Source organism: Chenopodium album, chromosome 26 (assembly GCF_948465745.1).
Source record: "Chenopodium album chromosome 26, dcCheAlbu1.1, whole genome shotgun sequence".
NCBI lineage: Eukaryota > Viridiplantae > Streptophyta > Magnoliopsida > Caryophyllales > Amaranthaceae > Chenopodium > Chenopodium album.
The window spans coordinates 5,819,564-5,837,964 of NC_137859.1; the positions used below are offsets into that span (position 1 = coordinate 5,819,564).

At 34.6% G+C, this 18,401-nt stretch overlaps 1 protein-coding gene and 4 pseudogenes across 1 annotated transcript; all 5 read left to right on the forward strand.

Moving 5' to 3' along the window:
• Nucleotides 1-807: 807 nt before the first annotated feature.
• LOC145618402 (berberine bridge enzyme-like 3) lies at nucleotides 808-2,540 on the forward strand. The gene has a single exon (XM_081673174.1). It carries the CDS (start codon nucleotides 808-810, stop codon nucleotides 2,389-2,391), a length of 1,584 nt encoding a protein of 527 aa, XP_081529300.1. The 3' UTR covers nucleotides 2,392-2,540.
• Nucleotides 2,541-3,935: 1,395 nt separating this feature from the next.
• LOC145616693 (berberine bridge enzyme-like 3 pseudogene) lies at nucleotides 3,936-5,325 on the forward strand (annotated as a pseudogene).
• Nucleotides 5,326-7,260: 1,935 nt separating this feature from the next.
• LOC145618417 (berberine bridge enzyme-like 3 pseudogene) lies at nucleotides 7,261-9,149 on the forward strand (annotated as a pseudogene).
• Nucleotides 9,150-10,845: 1,696 nt separating this feature from the next.
• On the forward strand, nucleotides 10,846-12,423 carry LOC145616694 (berberine bridge enzyme-like 4 pseudogene; annotated as a pseudogene).
• Nucleotides 12,424-13,692: 1,269 nt separating this feature from the next.
• LOC145616696 (berberine bridge enzyme-like 14 pseudogene) lies at nucleotides 13,693-15,261 on the forward strand (annotated as a pseudogene).
• The last annotated feature ends 3,140 nt before the right edge of the window (nucleotides 15,262-18,401 follow it).

Below are 18,401 nucleotides of genomic sequence, written 5' to 3' on the forward strand. Positions count from 1 at the left end.
CATAATTGTACATGCTTTTGCCGGGAAACCTTTAGAGCATTTATACATGTTTTGCATATTAAAATTAAATAGAAAGGTTGATATAGTGAATTCACTTATTTAAATTATGTTCTCCATAGACAAAACTGCAAAATATTACAAATTTACAACGTACAAGTTACCGGCAAACTAATCTGAAAAACTCACGTAATTAAAGGCTATATACAAGATAAGCTATCGTATTTTCTCATTGTTTATTTACATGTCATAAACAAAATCTTATACTCTAAGCTAATTAGCTATCATCATAATCATTTCTTACATGTCCTATATTCCTTGTAACAAAACAAATTTTTAAATAAACAATCAAACATTATATTACGAATTTAGATTGATTGGATTGACAACTCATGTTTGATATTTTTATACAATGAATATTGACCAATGACAATAACCTCTAATTTTTCTACATTTTTTTTTTGTAAATGACATAATTAATTTCAAAATTAAAATGTATAATTACTTCCAATTTCACACTTAAAAATTTAAAAGTTGACTATTCGTCATATATTTATGAGTAAATGACTAACAAGTACATTTGCACTAATCATCATGATCGGAGTACTCTATAACACGACATCGCTCGTTTACATATAATTTATTCCCAACTTGCATTTATTCGTATCTTATAACACGGCACATCTCGCAGTCCTAATTGACTAATAACTACATCTTGTATTATCCTCCATTATATAGCTGTCTATCTCATCAAAATTTCTATAAATTACTTCACAAAAAATAATTAGAATGCACCAAAATTAAATCAACATGAAACTCCTATACACTAATGTTCTACTATTCACATTTCTCTTCTTATTTTTTGCTTCTAATGTAAGTTCTGCCTCAAATTCAACCATTGACAATTTCCTTCAATGCCTTCCTTCTCAGTCGAATTCATCGAATCCAATCTCGAAAGCCATTTACACCCCTACAAATTCCTCATTCTTAGATGTTCTTCATAGCTACATACGTGATAGTAGATTTAACACGTCTACTACTCCGAAACCTCTAGCCATAGTCACGGCCTTGGACGTGTCACATGTCCAAGCAACCGTGATATGTGCTAAAACAAGTGGGATTGAAATTAGAATTAGAAGTGGAGGCCATGATTTCGAAGGTCTCTCATACGTTGCAAATGTTGCCTTTGTTATCCTTGACATGTTCAATCTTCGATCCATCGATATTGACATACCAAGTGAGACTGCTTCGGTCCAAGCCGGGGCAACTATGGGTGAGCTTTATTATAAGATAGCCCAAAAGAGTAACGTACATGCTTTCCCTGCAGGGGTGTGTTTTACTCTTGGCGCCGGAGGTCACATTAGTGGGGGTGGCTATGGGAACATGCTAAGGCAATTTGGCTTATCCATCGATAACATAATCGATGCACAAGTTGTCGATGCAAATGGTAAAATTCTTGACCGTAAAAGTATGGGTGAAGATCTTTTTTGGGCCATTAGGGGTGGTGGAGGTGCTAGTTTTTGTGTCATTTTATCATGGAAAATTAAACTAGTACGCGTACCAGAGATTGTAACGGTTTTCAATGTTCAAAAGACGTTACAACAAGGTGCTACAAATATAGTCTTGCAATGGCAACAAGTATCTTCTACAATAGATAAAAAGCTCTTCATTCGAGCTCAACCACAAGTAATTCAACAAGGAAGCACCAAGACGGTCCAAGTAACGTTCATTGGACAATACCTAGGACGTGCCAACGACCTTCTTTCATTGATGAACAAGAGTTTTCCGCGCTTAGGCTTACAAGCACGCGATTGCTTAGAGATGCCATGGATTAGAACGACATTATTTTGGAATGGTAACCCATCCGGTACATCTCTTGAGGTGCTACTAGACAGGTCACCTTCGCCGTCTCATTCCTTAGCAAAACACAAGTCCGATTATGTGAAAAAACCTATTCCAAGGGCAGGGTTAGAGGCAATATGGAAAAAGATGATCGAAGTACAATCGAATAACATCCTACTTATGCAATGGAATCCTTATGGTGGGAGGATGAGCGAGATACCAGGGAATGCAGCGGCCTTCCCTCATCGAGCAGGGAACCTTTATAAGATGCAATACCTCGCGCTTTGGTCAGATGACAGTGTTGAGGCTATTAATAAGAATATCCAATCTCTTAGAGATCTTCACGCTACATTCACCCCTTATGTGTCTATGAACCCAAGGGAAACGTTCTTAAATTATAGGGACATCGATATTGGGACCAACAAGGATGGGAGCTTAGATTTCGCTATGGACTTCTTTAAGGACAATGTGAAGAGATTGTTGCAAGTTAAGGCCAAGGTCGATCCGAGCAATTTCTTCAGGTATGAACAAAGTATACCAGTGTCAAGTTGATACAGAGGAAATTAAAAGCTAAGGGTGCTGCTAGGAATATGCATGGATTTGGAAAATTGTTTTATAACTTATATTGTTTGATTTATAAAATTATGTAGCTGTATCTTATTAATGTGTTCTTTTTGTGCAAAATTTGTACCAATAAATAAAAGACAGTGTGCATATTGCTTATTACATACACATGCAATGCAACAAGGAATCTGTGCAGCTCATATGTATGCATTGATGAATTCGCAAAATAAGATTATAACAGCCATCTCATCTCCCCTGATTAAACGAGTTAAAAAAAAAAAAAAAAAATTTGAATACTTTTAGGAAGTATGAAACTTATGAATATCAGCTTGAATTTGATTTCATTAAATATGTCCAAGGAACTTAAGGTGATCATAATAACTTAACAGTTTTCCAACAATAAATTTGAATTAAAATTTTACAAATGCTCTATTATATGATTTGAGTGTCGATAACCAGTGGCGGAATTAGGGGGTGGCTGGGGGTAGCCATGGCCACCCCTGTAAATGGTAAAGTTTATTAATTGTTGAAAAAATGTACTGGTAAACTTGGCAAAGTTGGTTTCTTTGGGTTCAGTTCGTGTAGAACTTTTTGGCTGAGCTGTGTTCGATCCTTGCAAAGAACATCTACATTGTTTTCATTGGATTTAAACAAAACTTTAATTATTTTCATGTTTCCTAGCAATGCATATGAGCTTTTTATTTTTGGTAGGAAATATAATTAAAATTTATAATTATGGCCCCCTCCATATAAATTTTCTGGTTCCGCCACTGTCGATAACATACAAATTCACGACTTCATGTCAATTGAACAAAAGCGTCACAAAATTTTACTATTATTCACGACTCTATATCAATTTCTCAGCTCCGATTCATGTCGATATTTTATAGAATCACTGCTTCCCAACCCACTATGTTCGTATAATTGTAAGTGTGCCTCATTTATTTGACCGGTACATTTGCTGGAACTTAAACTGACCATATCTTTAATTATCAATTAATAAAAATTATAAAAAGGTGATATTTGGGAGATATAGATTGAGAAGATCGAGTTTACAGTAACATGTATAATTATGTTTATCTACAAAGCACAAACAACATTGGCCAAAGTGATATATCACTCGCTAGAATACTTAATTAAGGAATCTAATTCCACATAACTAATTAAAAAAATTACACATCTTAGCATAAGCCCTTTCAAAATATGTATTTTAAAATGAATGAAACAAGATTCTATAAATAATTAACGTTTTTAATTTATACACTTAGCGCGTTTATTATATACTCTATCAACTACAACCAACCTTTTCGATCAATATATATTAGCCTTTTTGGTACAAATCTCTCTCAACCAAACACTCCATATATAACAGTAGACTAGTCAAACCTCTCATTTTTACACCGAAAATCTTCCTACTAAACATACCCTATGTCCCCTTCCTTTCCCTACGAAATTCCTATATCCAAACGTACCCTATGGTACAGACTTTGACATGCCGTCTCTATATATACATTGATTACTTGCTGTCATGCATGATTACCGTTTATAATATACATACCTTGCTAAATGTATCATCAACCCCGAAACCTCTAGCCATAGTCACGATCTTGGATGTATCTCATGTCCAAGCAACCGTGATATGTGCAAAAGAAAATGGGTTACAAATTAGGATTAGAAGTGGAGGCCATGATTATGAAGGCCTCTCATACGTTGCACATGTTCCTTTTGTTGTCCTAGACATGTTTAATCTTCGATCAATTGATATTGACATACCTAGTGAGACTGGTTGGGTTCAAGCCGGGGCAACTCTTGGTGAACTTTATTATAAAATTGCCGAAAAGAGTAAGGTCCATGGCTTTCCTGCAGGGGTATGCTATACTGTTGGTGTTGGAGGGCATTTTACCGGGGGAGGCTATGGGAACATGTTACGGAAATATGGCTTATCCATCGATAACATTATAGATGCACAAGTTGTTGATGTACGTGGTAGAATTCTCAATCGCGAAAGCATGGGTGAAGATCTTTTTTGGGCCATTAGGGGAGGTGGTGCAGCAAGCTTTTGCGTTGTTATATCATGGAAAATCAAATTAGTACGTGTACCAGAAATCGTTACACTTTTGATGTTCCAAGGACTTTAGAAGAAGGTGCTACAGATATAGTTCTTCAATGGCAACAAGTGACTTCTACAATCGATAGGAACGTTTTCATAAGAATGCAACCAATGGTGGTATATAAACAAGAATGTAACCAGACAATACGAATTTCATTTTCAGGGCTATACCTTGGACGTGCAAAATCACTTGTTTCCTTGATAAACAAGAGTTTTCCTCTTTTGAGATTACAAGCACAAGATCTTATTGAAATGTCATGGGTAGAATCAACTGTATCATATTATAATGGCAACGGATATCCTCTTGAGGTGCTATTGCAACGAACACCTTCACCGCCTAACTCATATTGGAAGCACAAGTCCGATTATGTAAAAACACCTATTCCTAGGAAAGGGTTGGAGATGATATGGAAGAAGATGATCGAGTTGGAAACTATATTTCTTCAATGGAATCCTTATGGTGGGAGGATGAGTGAGATTCAAGAGAATGCAACCGCGTTTCCACATAGAGCAGGGAATTTATTTAAGATGCAATATCTTGCAAATTGGGTAGATGATCTGAGACTTCAAGTAGGAATATCAAAGCCATTCGAGATCTTTATGCAACATTAACTCCTTTTGTTTCTAGGAACCCAAGGGAAGCATACTTAAATTATAGGGATATTGATATTGGGACAAATAAAAATGGGAGCTTAGATTTTGCTAAGGATTTTTTTAAGGACAATTTAAAGAGATTGTTGCAAGTTAAGGCCAAGGTTGATCCAAGCGATTTTTTCAGATATGAACAAAGCATCCCAATTTTACGTAGCTAGATTATCATCAGGAAGGTTATCTTAGCTTGCATGAATTAGGGATATTGTACGAGTCTTGCATAGTTGCATGAATTTGGGAGATTATGTTACTTATAAATTGTTGTTTTAAAAATTTGTGTGTAACGACATGTCGTAAAGTTAATGATCTCTTGCTTAAAATGCATGTATGAATGGTAAGAGTTTATTGATGTAATCTGTAGTTTTAAAGTATATTTTAGGAAAATTTGACAATTACCACCTTCTGTTATGTCCATTTTAGCAATTACCACCTTCTATTATTTTTTTTGAAAATTACCACCTTCTATTTTCAAAAACATCAAAAGTTACCACCTTCTTGCCCCCCAACTACCACGTGACGTTATTTTGGGCCCATTGTTTCCCTTCCCTCCCTATTTTCCTCACATTTCTCATTCCTATTTGGATTCTCAACTCCCCTTTCACTTTTTTTCCCCCAAACCACCAATAATTGTTCGTCAATTTTGATTTTGAGGAGTGAATTGAAGTGTTTTTGATTGTTTGGGGTAAAAAAAGTGAAAGGGGGGATGAGAATCGAGTTAGGAATGAGAAATGTGAGGGAAATAGGGAGGAAAGGGAAAGAATGAGCCCAAAATGACGTCATGTGGTAGTTGGGAGGCAAGAAGGTGGTAAGTTTTGATCTTTTTGAAAATAAAAGGTGGTAATTTTCAAAAAAAATAATAGAAGGTGGTAATTGCTAAAATGAACATAATAGAAGGTGGTAATTGTCAAAATTTCCTATATTTTAAGTGCAAAAGTTGTAAATGAAACCAACATATATGTAAATAATGTAATGCCTAAAACTTCATATTAAGATATACTTCGTATTAGAGTAAGACGGTCCATATTTCGTTCATTATTGGGTAATATCTCGGACATGCCAATGAGCTTCTTCCAATGATGAAATGGATTAAACAACTTCATTTATAAGCCAGCTTCATATGTCTAAAGAGGTTACATTTTAAAACCATATTGGCTGGCTGGCAATAGGAGAAGTAGCCTCTTAGTATTATAAAGGGTTGAACTCTTCTTTACATAATCAATTGATATATGTTGTTTGAGAAGATTATACACTTACACTTCATAAAAATGATTTGATATAAAAAGTCTATCTTACAATCTCTTCAAAAAATAAAGTGTAAAATTCTAGTACATTTTATATTATTCCTTATAGTTTGATTTGCACAGGAAATTAATGGGAATTAATAGTATCATGATTACCTATCCAAACAGGATTAACAAAATTAAACGGCAGGGTATAGTATAAATGATTAAAAATCCATAAATGATGCTTATAGAATGCACCCTAAGTAACTCCCAAAGTTAGGTTATGGTAAATTCAATTATGAATATTTCCTCAAAAAAAAAAAAAAAAAAAAAAAAATTATGAATATGAAATACAATTTAAAGTTCTATTAAAAAGAGGAGAAGAGTAGTATTTTTTTTTTTTTTTTTTTTTTGAATAGCTGGAGAAGAGTAGTATTATAAAACAATACAGTAGATGACTTCCATAATAACTAATAGTCAATATAAATTTGCATCAATGAAATAATGATGATTATTCTCCGATTTAATCTCATATATTCAATGATAAAATTTAGTTTGAATATTCTAAATTATTTGAATTTCTTGATGTAGACCTTATCATTATCTATTGGCATAATGATTGAATTTCTTGATGTATACGGTATATCTTAAAATTTCACCTAAGTCACCCATGATTACTATGCGCAGCATGGTTTAATGGACTTATAGACCGATGAAATTTGAAAAGTCATGTAGAAAAAATAAAAAAGACATTTGAAAAGTCCATCTTTGTTTTGTTATTATGAACCATCGCTTTCTAATTTAAAACATATTTCTATAAATAGATGCCACAATGCAAGCTATTAGACACACACCAAAGTTTTAATTCGAAAAATGAAATTATTCTCTAATATGGTTCACTTTAACGTTCTACTATTGCCGTTCCTATTTTTATTTTTGGCTTTCCATGTTACAGCTTCATTTTCATCAATTGATAATTTTCTTCATTGCCTTCCATCTCAAGCAAAATCATTACATCCAATTTCTGATGCCATCTACACCCGCGACAATTCTTCTTTCTTGAAAGTACTTCAAAACTATGTACGAGAGAGTAGATTTAATAGATCATCAACCCCGAAACCTCTAGCCATAGTCACGGCCTTGGACGTGTCCCATGTGCAAGCAACCGTGATATGTGCTAAAACAAGTGGGATTCAAATTAGGATAAGAAGTGGGGGGCATGATTACGAAGGCATGTCATATGTTGCACATCATGGTCCATTTGTAGTTCTTGATATGTTCAATCTTCGTGCCATCGATATTGACCTACCAAATGAGACTGCTTGGATACAAGCTGGGGCAACTATTGGTGAGCTTTATTATAAGATTGCCCAAAAGAGTAAGTCCCATGCCTTCCCTGCAGGGGTGTGCCTTACTGTTGGCGCCGGAGGCCATTTTAGTGGGGGTGGCTTTGGAAACATACTAAGGCAATATGGCTTATCCATCGATAACATAATTGATGCACAAGTTGTCGATGCAAATGGTAGGATTCTTGACCGCGAAAGTATGGGTGAAGATCTTTTTTGGGCCATTAGGGGTGGTGGAGGTGCTAGTTTTTGTGTCATTTTATCTTGGAAAATCAAACTAGTACGAATTCCAAAGATTGTTACAGTTTTCAATGTAACAAGAACCTTGGAACAACATGCTACCGATATAGTCTTGGAGTGGCAACAAGTCGCTTCGACAATAAATAAGAAGCTCTTCATTAGAGCTCAACCACAAGTAATTCAACACGGAGGGAATAAGACGGTCCAAGTTACATTCATAGGGTTATACCTAGGACATGAATACGCGTTACTTTCCTTAATAAAGAAGAGTTTTCCATTATTAGGTTTACAAGAACACAATTGCATTGAGATGCCATGGATAGAAACAACCTTATTTTGGAATGCCCTCCCAAAGGACACTCCCCTAGAAGAGTTATTACAAAGGACACCTACACCGGCCCACTCCTACACGAAAAAGAAGTCCGATTATGTACAAACACCTATACCAAGGGCAGGCTTAGAGATAATATGGCAAAAGATGATTGAGTTGCAAATGGAAAATATTATGTTTTTACAATGGAATCCTTACGGTGGGAGGATGAATGAGGTTACTGAGACCGCGACACCATTCCCTCATCGAGCAGGAATTCTCTATGAAATTCAATACCTAATATTTTGGCAAGATGATAGTGTTAAGGCTACTATTAGGAATCTCCAAATTGCTCGAGAACTACATGATATATTTACTCCTTTTGTGTCTAAGAACCCGAGGGAAGCGTTCTTGAACTATAGGGACATCGATATTGGGACGAACAAGGATGGAAGTTTGGTTTTCGGCTTGGACTATTTCAAGCACAATTTGAAAAGATTGTTGCAAGTCAAGGCTAAGGTAGATCCAAGCAATTTCTTCAGATATGAACAAAGTATACCAGTTTATCCTAGGAAACAATAATAAAGATTGTGTTGAAAGAAATAAAATTAGCATGTAGTAGAAAATTTAATTTACAATGCATGATGATGTAATTTAACATATTTTTCCATAGTTAAGGATGATGTAGCTTATTGACTTACTGTATACAGATAGAACAAGTCGCTCACTAGTGACATTTTGAAAGTTCATGCCTTGTAATAAAAAAATCTAGTTGAGTTTGAAGATTCTGTAGAGAATAATATCAAGAAACTATCTTGATATTATTCTGAATCATATCTTTGACTAATAAAGATATTTATGGGAAATAGCATCAAATTAGCTTCGTAGTTTTGTGTAACTGATATCTTTGATTTAGGTAGTTATATTCCTTAAATCACTCATATATATAGGCTGTAATTTTATACAAGAAATACAATTGCTTATCTCTTCTCATGGTATCGGAGCAGGTTTAATCCAAACCTCAAATTTTTTTTTTCCTGCCAAAACAACCCCTTCATGGCTTTATCTAACAACATTGTTGTACCTCCACATCCTCTTGTTATAAGCCTTCAAACGCAAATGAGACATACTACTATGTCTGCCCCAACTCATACTACAACACCCCACGCTCACATTACAACAATCGAAAATGCTACACCTCACACAACTTGGCTCCTTGACACAGGTGCTAGTCACCATGTCACCTACAACTCCATTTCTCTCATCCACATCAGACTCTAATTCTACCACTACACCCTCATCATCACAACCCACTACTACTCAACAACCTACATCTCCACCCTCCTCTTCCTCTGAAGAAGAATCATCTCATTCTAATACACAAGAGTCAGAACAGCCCACTGCACCAACCAATATCCTCCACCAACCTCAACCTCCATCGGGTATCATAACTCGATCTAAAAATAATATTCACAAGCCAAACCCAAAGTATGTTAATTCAACCTCCGTAAAAGGAAAACCCGTAATACCCAAAACAGCTTCTCAAGCACTTAAAGACCCATTGTGGAAGAAGGCAATGGAGGAGGAAATTGCATCAATTTACAAACTTGAAACTTGGGATTTGGTGCCTCCGGAACTTGCCCGCAACATTGTTAAATGCAAGTGGGTATTTCGGATCAAATACACACAAACTGGTGCAATTGAGCGCTACAAGGCTCGGTTAGTAGCCAAAGGCTTTCAACAAAGGTCCGGTATTGACTACACAGAGACCTTTAGCTTCGTGTTAATATAGTAGATTATGTATTAATTTGCAGAGGAAAAAATTATAAATCCTTCTTTCTTATAATATTATGGCTAGTTTGACAATTAAAGGAAAGTTGTTAGATATTAGCTATTTAAATTGGTCGTCAGCATTTAACCGGTTGTATTAACTACTCTGTGTTTGCATAGTACTCCATAGCATGTTGTGTAATGAGTCTAATGACCAATAATATTGTTGAGGGGCCAAAATCTTTAGTACAAGGAAGTTATTTGACCACATATAAGCTGGAATATTCGTCACTTTATCAGATCATACATTTTTTTTGCCATGCACTAATGCACATTTCATACATATTCTATTTTAATAAATTTATTTTTATTTTATTATTTTATTTGTCTCGATCTCTCCCTCCATTTGGTTTTGGTTCTGTATGTGTGTAAGAGATGACTTGCTTGCTGTCATGGATGATTAGTGTTTATAATATACATACACACCTTGCTAAATGTATCAGATTGACAGTATGTAGTTGGAACATCATATCTTTATTACGGATTAATAAATTATTGCAAATCCGCATTGTATTTATGTATTTTAATCAATTATACATATCGCATCTTCACTAGGACCACCAGTCCAAATTAATTAAATAAAACTTCGTATACATCATCCAATACATACGAGCTCCATTATTAATGTCTTCCATATATATTACTATTTATTATATTTTGTAAAATAGATCTAACAAGTTATATACTTATTAAAATTGAAACAGGAAACAAAAGAAACCAAAAACATAAAAAATGAAGGCCTCCTATATTATTCTAATACTATTACTTGTATTCAATTTTTTTGGTTCCAATGTTAGAGCTTCATGTTCAAACATTGATGATTTTCTTGACTGCCTTCAGTATTCATCGATCTCAAATCCATTATTTCCAATCTCTAACGCGATCTATACTCGTACCAACCCTTTGTTCTTAAACGTTCTTCAAGCTTACATCCATGAGAGTAGGTTTAACACATCATCAACCCCGAAACCTCTAGCCATAGTCACGGCCTTGGATGTATCCCACGTCCAAGCAACCGTGATTTGTGCAAAGGAAAATGACTTACAAATTAGGATTAGAAGTGGAGGTCATGATAACGAAGGCCTCTCATACGTTGCACATGTTCCATTTATTATAATGGACATGTTCAATCTTCGATCCATTGATATCGACATACCAAGTGAGACTGCTTGGGTTGAGGCCGGAGCTACTATTGGTGAGCTCTATTATAAGATAGGAAATACGAGTAAGATCCATGGCTTCCCTGCAGGATTATGCTTTACTGTTGGCGCCGGAGGCCATTTTGGTGGGGGTGGCTATGGTAACATGTTACGAAAATATGGCTTATCTATTGATAACATTATCGATGCACAAGTTGTCGATGTAAATGGTAGAATTTTGAACCGTAAAAGTATGGGTGAAGATCTTTTTTGGGCTATTACGGGTGGTGGTGCAGCAAGCTTTTGTGTTGTTATATCATGGAAGATCAAATTAGTACGTGTACCTAAAGTTGTAACATTTTTCGATGTTGCAAGGACTTTAGAAGAAGGTGTTACAGATATTGTTATTCAATGGCAACAAGTATCTTCGACAATTAATAAGAAGCTATTCATTCGAATGCAACCAATGGTATCGAAACAAGGAGGTAACACAACAATACAAATTTCGTTCTTAGGACTATATCTTGGACGTGCCAAATCCCTTGTTTCATTAATAAACAAGGAATTTCCTCTTTTGAGAATTCAAGAACAAGATCTTAGTGAAATGTCATGGGTAGAATCAACTGTATCTTATTATATTGGCAACGGAAATCCTCTAGAGGTGTTATTGCAACGAACACCATCACCACCTCACTCGTATTGGAAACACAAGTCCGATTATGTAAATACGCCTATTCCAAGGGAAGGCTTGGAGAAGATATGGAAAAAGATGATCGAGTTAGAAAATCATGTAATTATTCTTCAATGGAATCCTTATGGTGGAAGGATGAGCGAGATTAAAGAGAATGCAACCGCGTTTCCTCATAGATCAGGGTACATATTTAAGATGCAATATCTAGTAACATGGAAAGATGATAGTGCTGAGGCTACAAGTAGGAATATCGAAGCCATTCGAGATCTTCATGCTACATTTACTCCTTATGTGTCTAACCCAAGGGTAGCATACTGGAATTATAGGGATATCGATGTTGGGACGAACGAAAATGGGAGCTTAGGTTTTGCTATGGATTTTTTTAAGGACAATTTTAAGAGATTGTTGCATGTTAAGGCTAAGGTTGATCCTGATAATTTTTTCAGGTATGAACAAAGTATTCCAGTTATACTTAGCTAGATGAATTAGAAAGATTTAATATATCGAATATCATACTTTAATTTCATTGTGTGAATTGATTATTTGTGTATCATGTGGTCTGTGTTTGCGTGCAACAAGTTGCATTAATAAAAGTAAGCTAATAGGTAATGCTTGGATAAATATCATTATATTTATTTATTTATGGATAGCACACTCACATTATTTTTATTTTTTTTGACAAGAAAAGAAAGGATTTCATTAATGAAAGATAGCCAAACGGCACTTACAAACAATTCCGAGGAAATCTAAAATTTCAATACAAATACAATTCACCTTAGAACTAGTTACATTGCAGATTTGATCAATGATCGCCTTTATAAAAATCTTCATCTGAAGCAATACAATCTGTGAGTTAGCACTAATTCGGCTTGAGATCCATATATGAATAGTTGTTTGGGTGAAAAAACTCATATGGCCTTCTAGACACTTTTGGAGATTGTGAAACCCTAAATCTTCAAACTTTGACAGACGAACAAACAAATAAATTAAACCTAATAGTAGATCAAACTCCATCATAAAGATGTGATCTTTTATTGAAATCAATTAAAAAGTTTTTTTTGGGGCTTACTACCGGTAAAAATACCGATGGAAGCCTCTATAAAAATTTACAATTGAGATCAGAAGAAAAGAGATGGAAGAGAAAGAGAGAGAAGAAGAAGATTGAAAGAAAACCTTCAAAAAAAGAAGAAAAATCTAGCAATGGAGGCTAGAAAAACCCTCCCAAGGGAGAAACCCTAGAGGGAACCAAAAAACCCTCCCAAGGAGAAAACCTAGAGGAGGGTGATACAGCACACTCACATTATTGACATCAAAATTGCATTATATCTAATTTATTAATTTTAACCCTTCCTCTTAATTAAAGGCCCAAATTAGTCAAAATACCAAATTTTATACTACGTGATTTGAGTATATATAGCTATTCAAAAGTTTGTCCATGATTTTTGGATTCCTTAAACATTGATTAATTGATCTTAATGAGTGTATTGCTTCCATCCATGATGGGAGTTTATAATATACAAACCTTGCTTAACTAATCGGTAGTTGAAACATCCTTATTACTGATTAATTTGTTACAAATTTACAACGACTTTATATTAGTCAAATACATCAAATCCATCCAAGATCAGCAATTCAATTTTACTAATCCATTATACATTGCGACTTCCGTAATTACTGGCTTCATACACCACGAAAGTTTGTTTTAAATAGATCCAACTAGTCATTAGACAAGCAACAAAGATATACAAAATGGCACTACACTCTAACATACTACTATCTCTACTTCTATCCATGTTTTTTGTTTCTCATGTTAGAGCTTCAAGTTCATCCATTGATAACTTTCTTGAATGCCTACCTTCTTACTCGAATCCATCAATTCCAATCTCTAATGCAATCTACACTCGTAAAAATCCTTCCTTCTTACAAGTTCTTCAAGCCTACATACGAGAGAGTAGGTTTAACACATCATCTACCCCGAAACCTCTAGCCATAGTCACGGCCTTGGATGTATCCCAAGTCCAAGCAACCGTGATATGTGCAAAAGAAAATGGCTTACAAATTAGGATAAGAAGTGGAGGCCATGATAATGAAGGCCTCTCATACGTTGCACATGTTCCTTTTGTTGTCCTAGACATGTTCAATCTTCGATCAATTGATGTTGACATACCTTGTGAGGTTGCTTGGGTTCAGGCCGGGGCAACTCTTGGTGAACTTTATTATAAGATTGCCGAAAAGAGTAAGGTCCATGGCTTCCCTGCAGGGGTATGCTTTACTATTGGTGTTGGAGGTCATTTCACTGGAGGGGGCTATGGGAACATGTTACGAAAACATGGCTTATCCATCGATAACATTATTGATGCAAAAGTTGTCGATGTACATGGTAGAGTTCTTAATCGCAAAAGCATGGGTGAAGATCTTTTTTGGGCAATTAGGGGAGGTGGTGCAGCAAGCTTTTGTGTTGTTATATCATGGAAAATTAAATTAGTACGTGTACCAAAAATCGTTACACGTTTTGATGTTCCAAGGACTTTAGAAGAAGGTGCTACGGATATAGTTCTACAGTGGCAACAAGTGACTTCTACAATCGATAAAAACCTTTTCATTCGAATGCAACCAATGGTATATAAACAAGAATGTAACAAAATAATACGAATTTCATTTTCAGGGCTTTATCTTGGACGTGCAAAATCACTTGTTACATTAGTAAACAAGAGATTTCCTCTTTTGAGATTAAAAGCGCAAGATCTCACAGAAATGTCGTGGATAGAATCAACTGTATCTTACTTTATTGGCAATGGAAATCCTCTTGAGGTGCTATTGCAACGAACACCTACACCGCCTCACTCATATTGGAAGCATAAGTCCGATTATGTAAAAACACCAATTCCAAGGGCGGGGTTGGAGATGTTATGGAAAAAGATGATCGAGTTAGAAAATATATTTCTTCAATGGAATCCTTATGGTGGGAGGATGAGTGAGATTCAAGAGAATGCAACCGCGTTTCCTCATAGAGCAGGAAACATATTTAAGATGCAATATCTTGCAAATTGGGTAGATGATAGTGCTGAGGCTACAAGTAGGAATATTGAATCGATTCGAGATCTTTATGCTACATTAACTCCTTTTGTGTCTAGGAACCCAAGGGAAGCATACTTAAATTATAGGGATATTGATATTGGGACAAATAAAAATGGGAGCTTAGATTTTGCTAAGGACTTTTTTAAGGACAATTTAAAGAGATTGTTGCAAGTTAAGGCCAAGGTTGATCCGGATAATTTTTTCAGGTATGAACAAAGTATTCCAATATTAGTTACCTAGCTAGATGGATTAAGAAGATCGTTGTTTTTTTAGCTTGCATGAATTTGAGAGATTGTTTTACTTTGATTGTATTGTTTGATTTGATTCATTGCATGTAGCATGTTAAATTCGTAGTTTTAAAATAATTTGTGTGCAACATGTTGTATATATACTTGCATTAATGATTTGAGTTTATTCATGTACTTTAACATGTATTCTTGGTTATTAGTGCAACAAAGCTGTATTGATAAAATCAAAACAAATAATCAAGAGTAACATATATTAATGCCCTATTGGCGTATTACTTGGTAATTAAGTGATGTATTAGTAGAGTACCTTGAAAGCGTACTTGATTTATACAAAACCATGCAACGTCATTATCAAATAATAATAATAATACGTACTTTTCGAAGTACAATCTTGTTGACTTCTAAATTGAATTATTTTATTTTCTTTATTTTTTTTTAATTCAAAGTGTCCCAATATGACATTAATCGATAATACGAAATTTTTATCAAATATCTTTAATATGAGTAATTATAAGTTATGAAAAATTGATATTTTAGAAATATACATTGAGATGATTTTAACTAGTAACCATATGAATACATAGTCTATGTTCAATCTAATGTATAAAATACCAATATTACAAGGCAATAAATAAACAAAAAGTAATTTAAATAAAATGATAAATATAGTCGATCTTGTATGGGATTTATGATGGCCCAACCCATTACGAGGCCCAAAATATACAAGCTAAAAACCATAAGTCTAAGTCCATGACCTAGGAATATAACATGCTACGGAGTAAGGTCTTATAATACTCGCTTTAGGCAAAAGGTAAAAGGGTCCTCTTTCCTCTCCCTTACTTCTCTCTTTTTTACTCTCTGATGATCTTGACTGTCTTGTTTACTAATTTAAGCTATGGAGGCTCTATCTCAGAGTCCTCAGAATTAGAGTTCACTTTACAGATTACTCGAAAGTCGAATCTAAAATTTGTGGGCAAATGACCTATATGATCATCATCCGGTCAAATTCCACGTCGAAAAACTTGAAACATATCGAAATTAAATTTTCTAGTCTGATTTAAATCGAATATGAATAAAGAATAACTAAGAATTTGGTGAAAGAAGAAAATCTAATTTATTATCTAAAGATATCATTGCTAAGGACGTTTGTACAACCTTATGTTGAAAGAAAAACAAACGTATCACATTATTCACGTACATATTTTTAAAAAATTCATTTTTAAAAAAAAAAAATATAAAAAAAAAAAAAAAAAAAAAAAACAACTCATGACAAAATAAAAGTCAAAACTATTGAGTTGTCGGCCAAAGAAGTAGTAGATTCGTTCGTTAATCACCTACTTTGAACCTTTTTCTTCACCAACCTACCACACTAGTCTTTTTTATACGACTACTACTAATAAAAACACCTAACCTTATCTTCTATACCACTATAAAACTTTCACTCGCCCTTATAATACTTCTTCAAACCACTTAATAACATGAACTTCTTAAATTCTTCCTACAAACCATTTTTTCTCCTTACAACAATTCTTGCCTTGTTCTTGATCACTTCTCGTGTTAGCGCCTCGAATTCGGCCATCGACAACTTCCTTCAATGCCTCCCTCGCTACTCGAATCCGTTATATCCAATCTTCAATGCTATGTACAGCCGCGAAAGTACTCCTTCTTTATCTTTTTTACAGTTCTACATAGGAGATCATAGGCTTAATGACACGAGTTCGACCTCGAAATATAATATAGAGACCTTGGAGGAAAATTATGTTAAAGCTATTATAGTATGTGCAAGGGTTTGTGGGTTAAAAATTATGATTAAGAGTGGTGAACGTGACTTCGAGGGCCTCTCTTACGTATCAGATGTTCCTCTCGTCCACCTATGATATTGCGAATTCGCGGTGTTTGGTTGCATATAGAGCTTCACCATCAATCCTTAGCATGGATGGTCGGGTGTTTCGTATGGGAGTTGTTCTAGGAAGTAGAAAAAAGGCCTAAAATGGCTAGGGGTTAATTCCTTATTGTTTTCTTTTCTTTTTTCTATTTTTGATCAACTAATTAGGGTAGTGGGTACAAATATACAAAATGTATATAAAAACAAAAGTAAATTAAATGTATAAAGTTAGGAATTCATGCATGACAAAAACACGCACAAATCGGTGTAATTATTGTGTTTTTGTCATGATTTTCTAAATTTAAATAATTTTCAAGAGTAAATTAAATGCTTATATGTAGCCCTAAGGGCTATGTATAGCATTTTCCAAATTTTATTACAAAGTCAGTTGAAATTAGGTGGACTAATCAGCTAACTAGAATCATTTGGTGTCATTTTTGTTTCTCTTTGTTTTCCGCGGAATACATACTTAAATAACTCTAATGAAGTACATACCTTTGAATTTCTCTTAATAACTTTGACTGTCAAGTTTCTTCATGACCACTTATGAGATTTGATCTGTCAAGTTTCTTCATGACCACTTATGAGATTCGATTATTTTAGATTTTTAGTAGATAGGTAAGGAGAGTATGTCTTATTTGATCGTAGTCTCTTATAAGTCAACTCTGTTCAAATAAGCAAGCAAGACCCTGTTCAAGAAAATAGTATGGAAATCTCCAATTCTAATTGCCTTTAATGAGAATTGATTCCACAATCTCATGATTGTGAGATACTAATTCTTTTCATTAGACCAAGTACGACTTGATAATGACCAAATATGCATATGTTCCAAAGTAGTCCATACCTAGCTTATTGTTTTACTCCGTATTATATAAAATCAAATACTACCTCCGTTACAGGTTATGTGCAACGTTGTTTTTATAATTTCTTCTCTAGCAGAATGCGAGAGATTGCCTTTGACATAAAGCAGAGAAGGAAAATGTCTAATCGTTGCACATAACCTGTAACGGAGGTCGTACAAAGTATAAATAAAATTTGTTTTGTTGTACTAGAACCTTACTCTATAGCCAACAGAGAGTTGGGGAATACGTGTAGCTTGCTGAAACTTACTGTAATTTTTTTGGTGTACAAGTGTCAGGTGCAGAATATGATGCAATTATTGACCAAATGTACGACTTAATCATCGACAAATGTACGATCTGCAAAAAATTATGCACTTATAACTTTCTAAAATAAAATGAATCTAA

Bases quoted from the DNA above. Each gene is read 5' to 3' on its own strand.
- LOC145618402 (XM_081673174.1), top strand. From the start codon at position 808: ATGAAACTCCTATACACTAATGTTCTACTATTCACATTTCTCTTCTTA.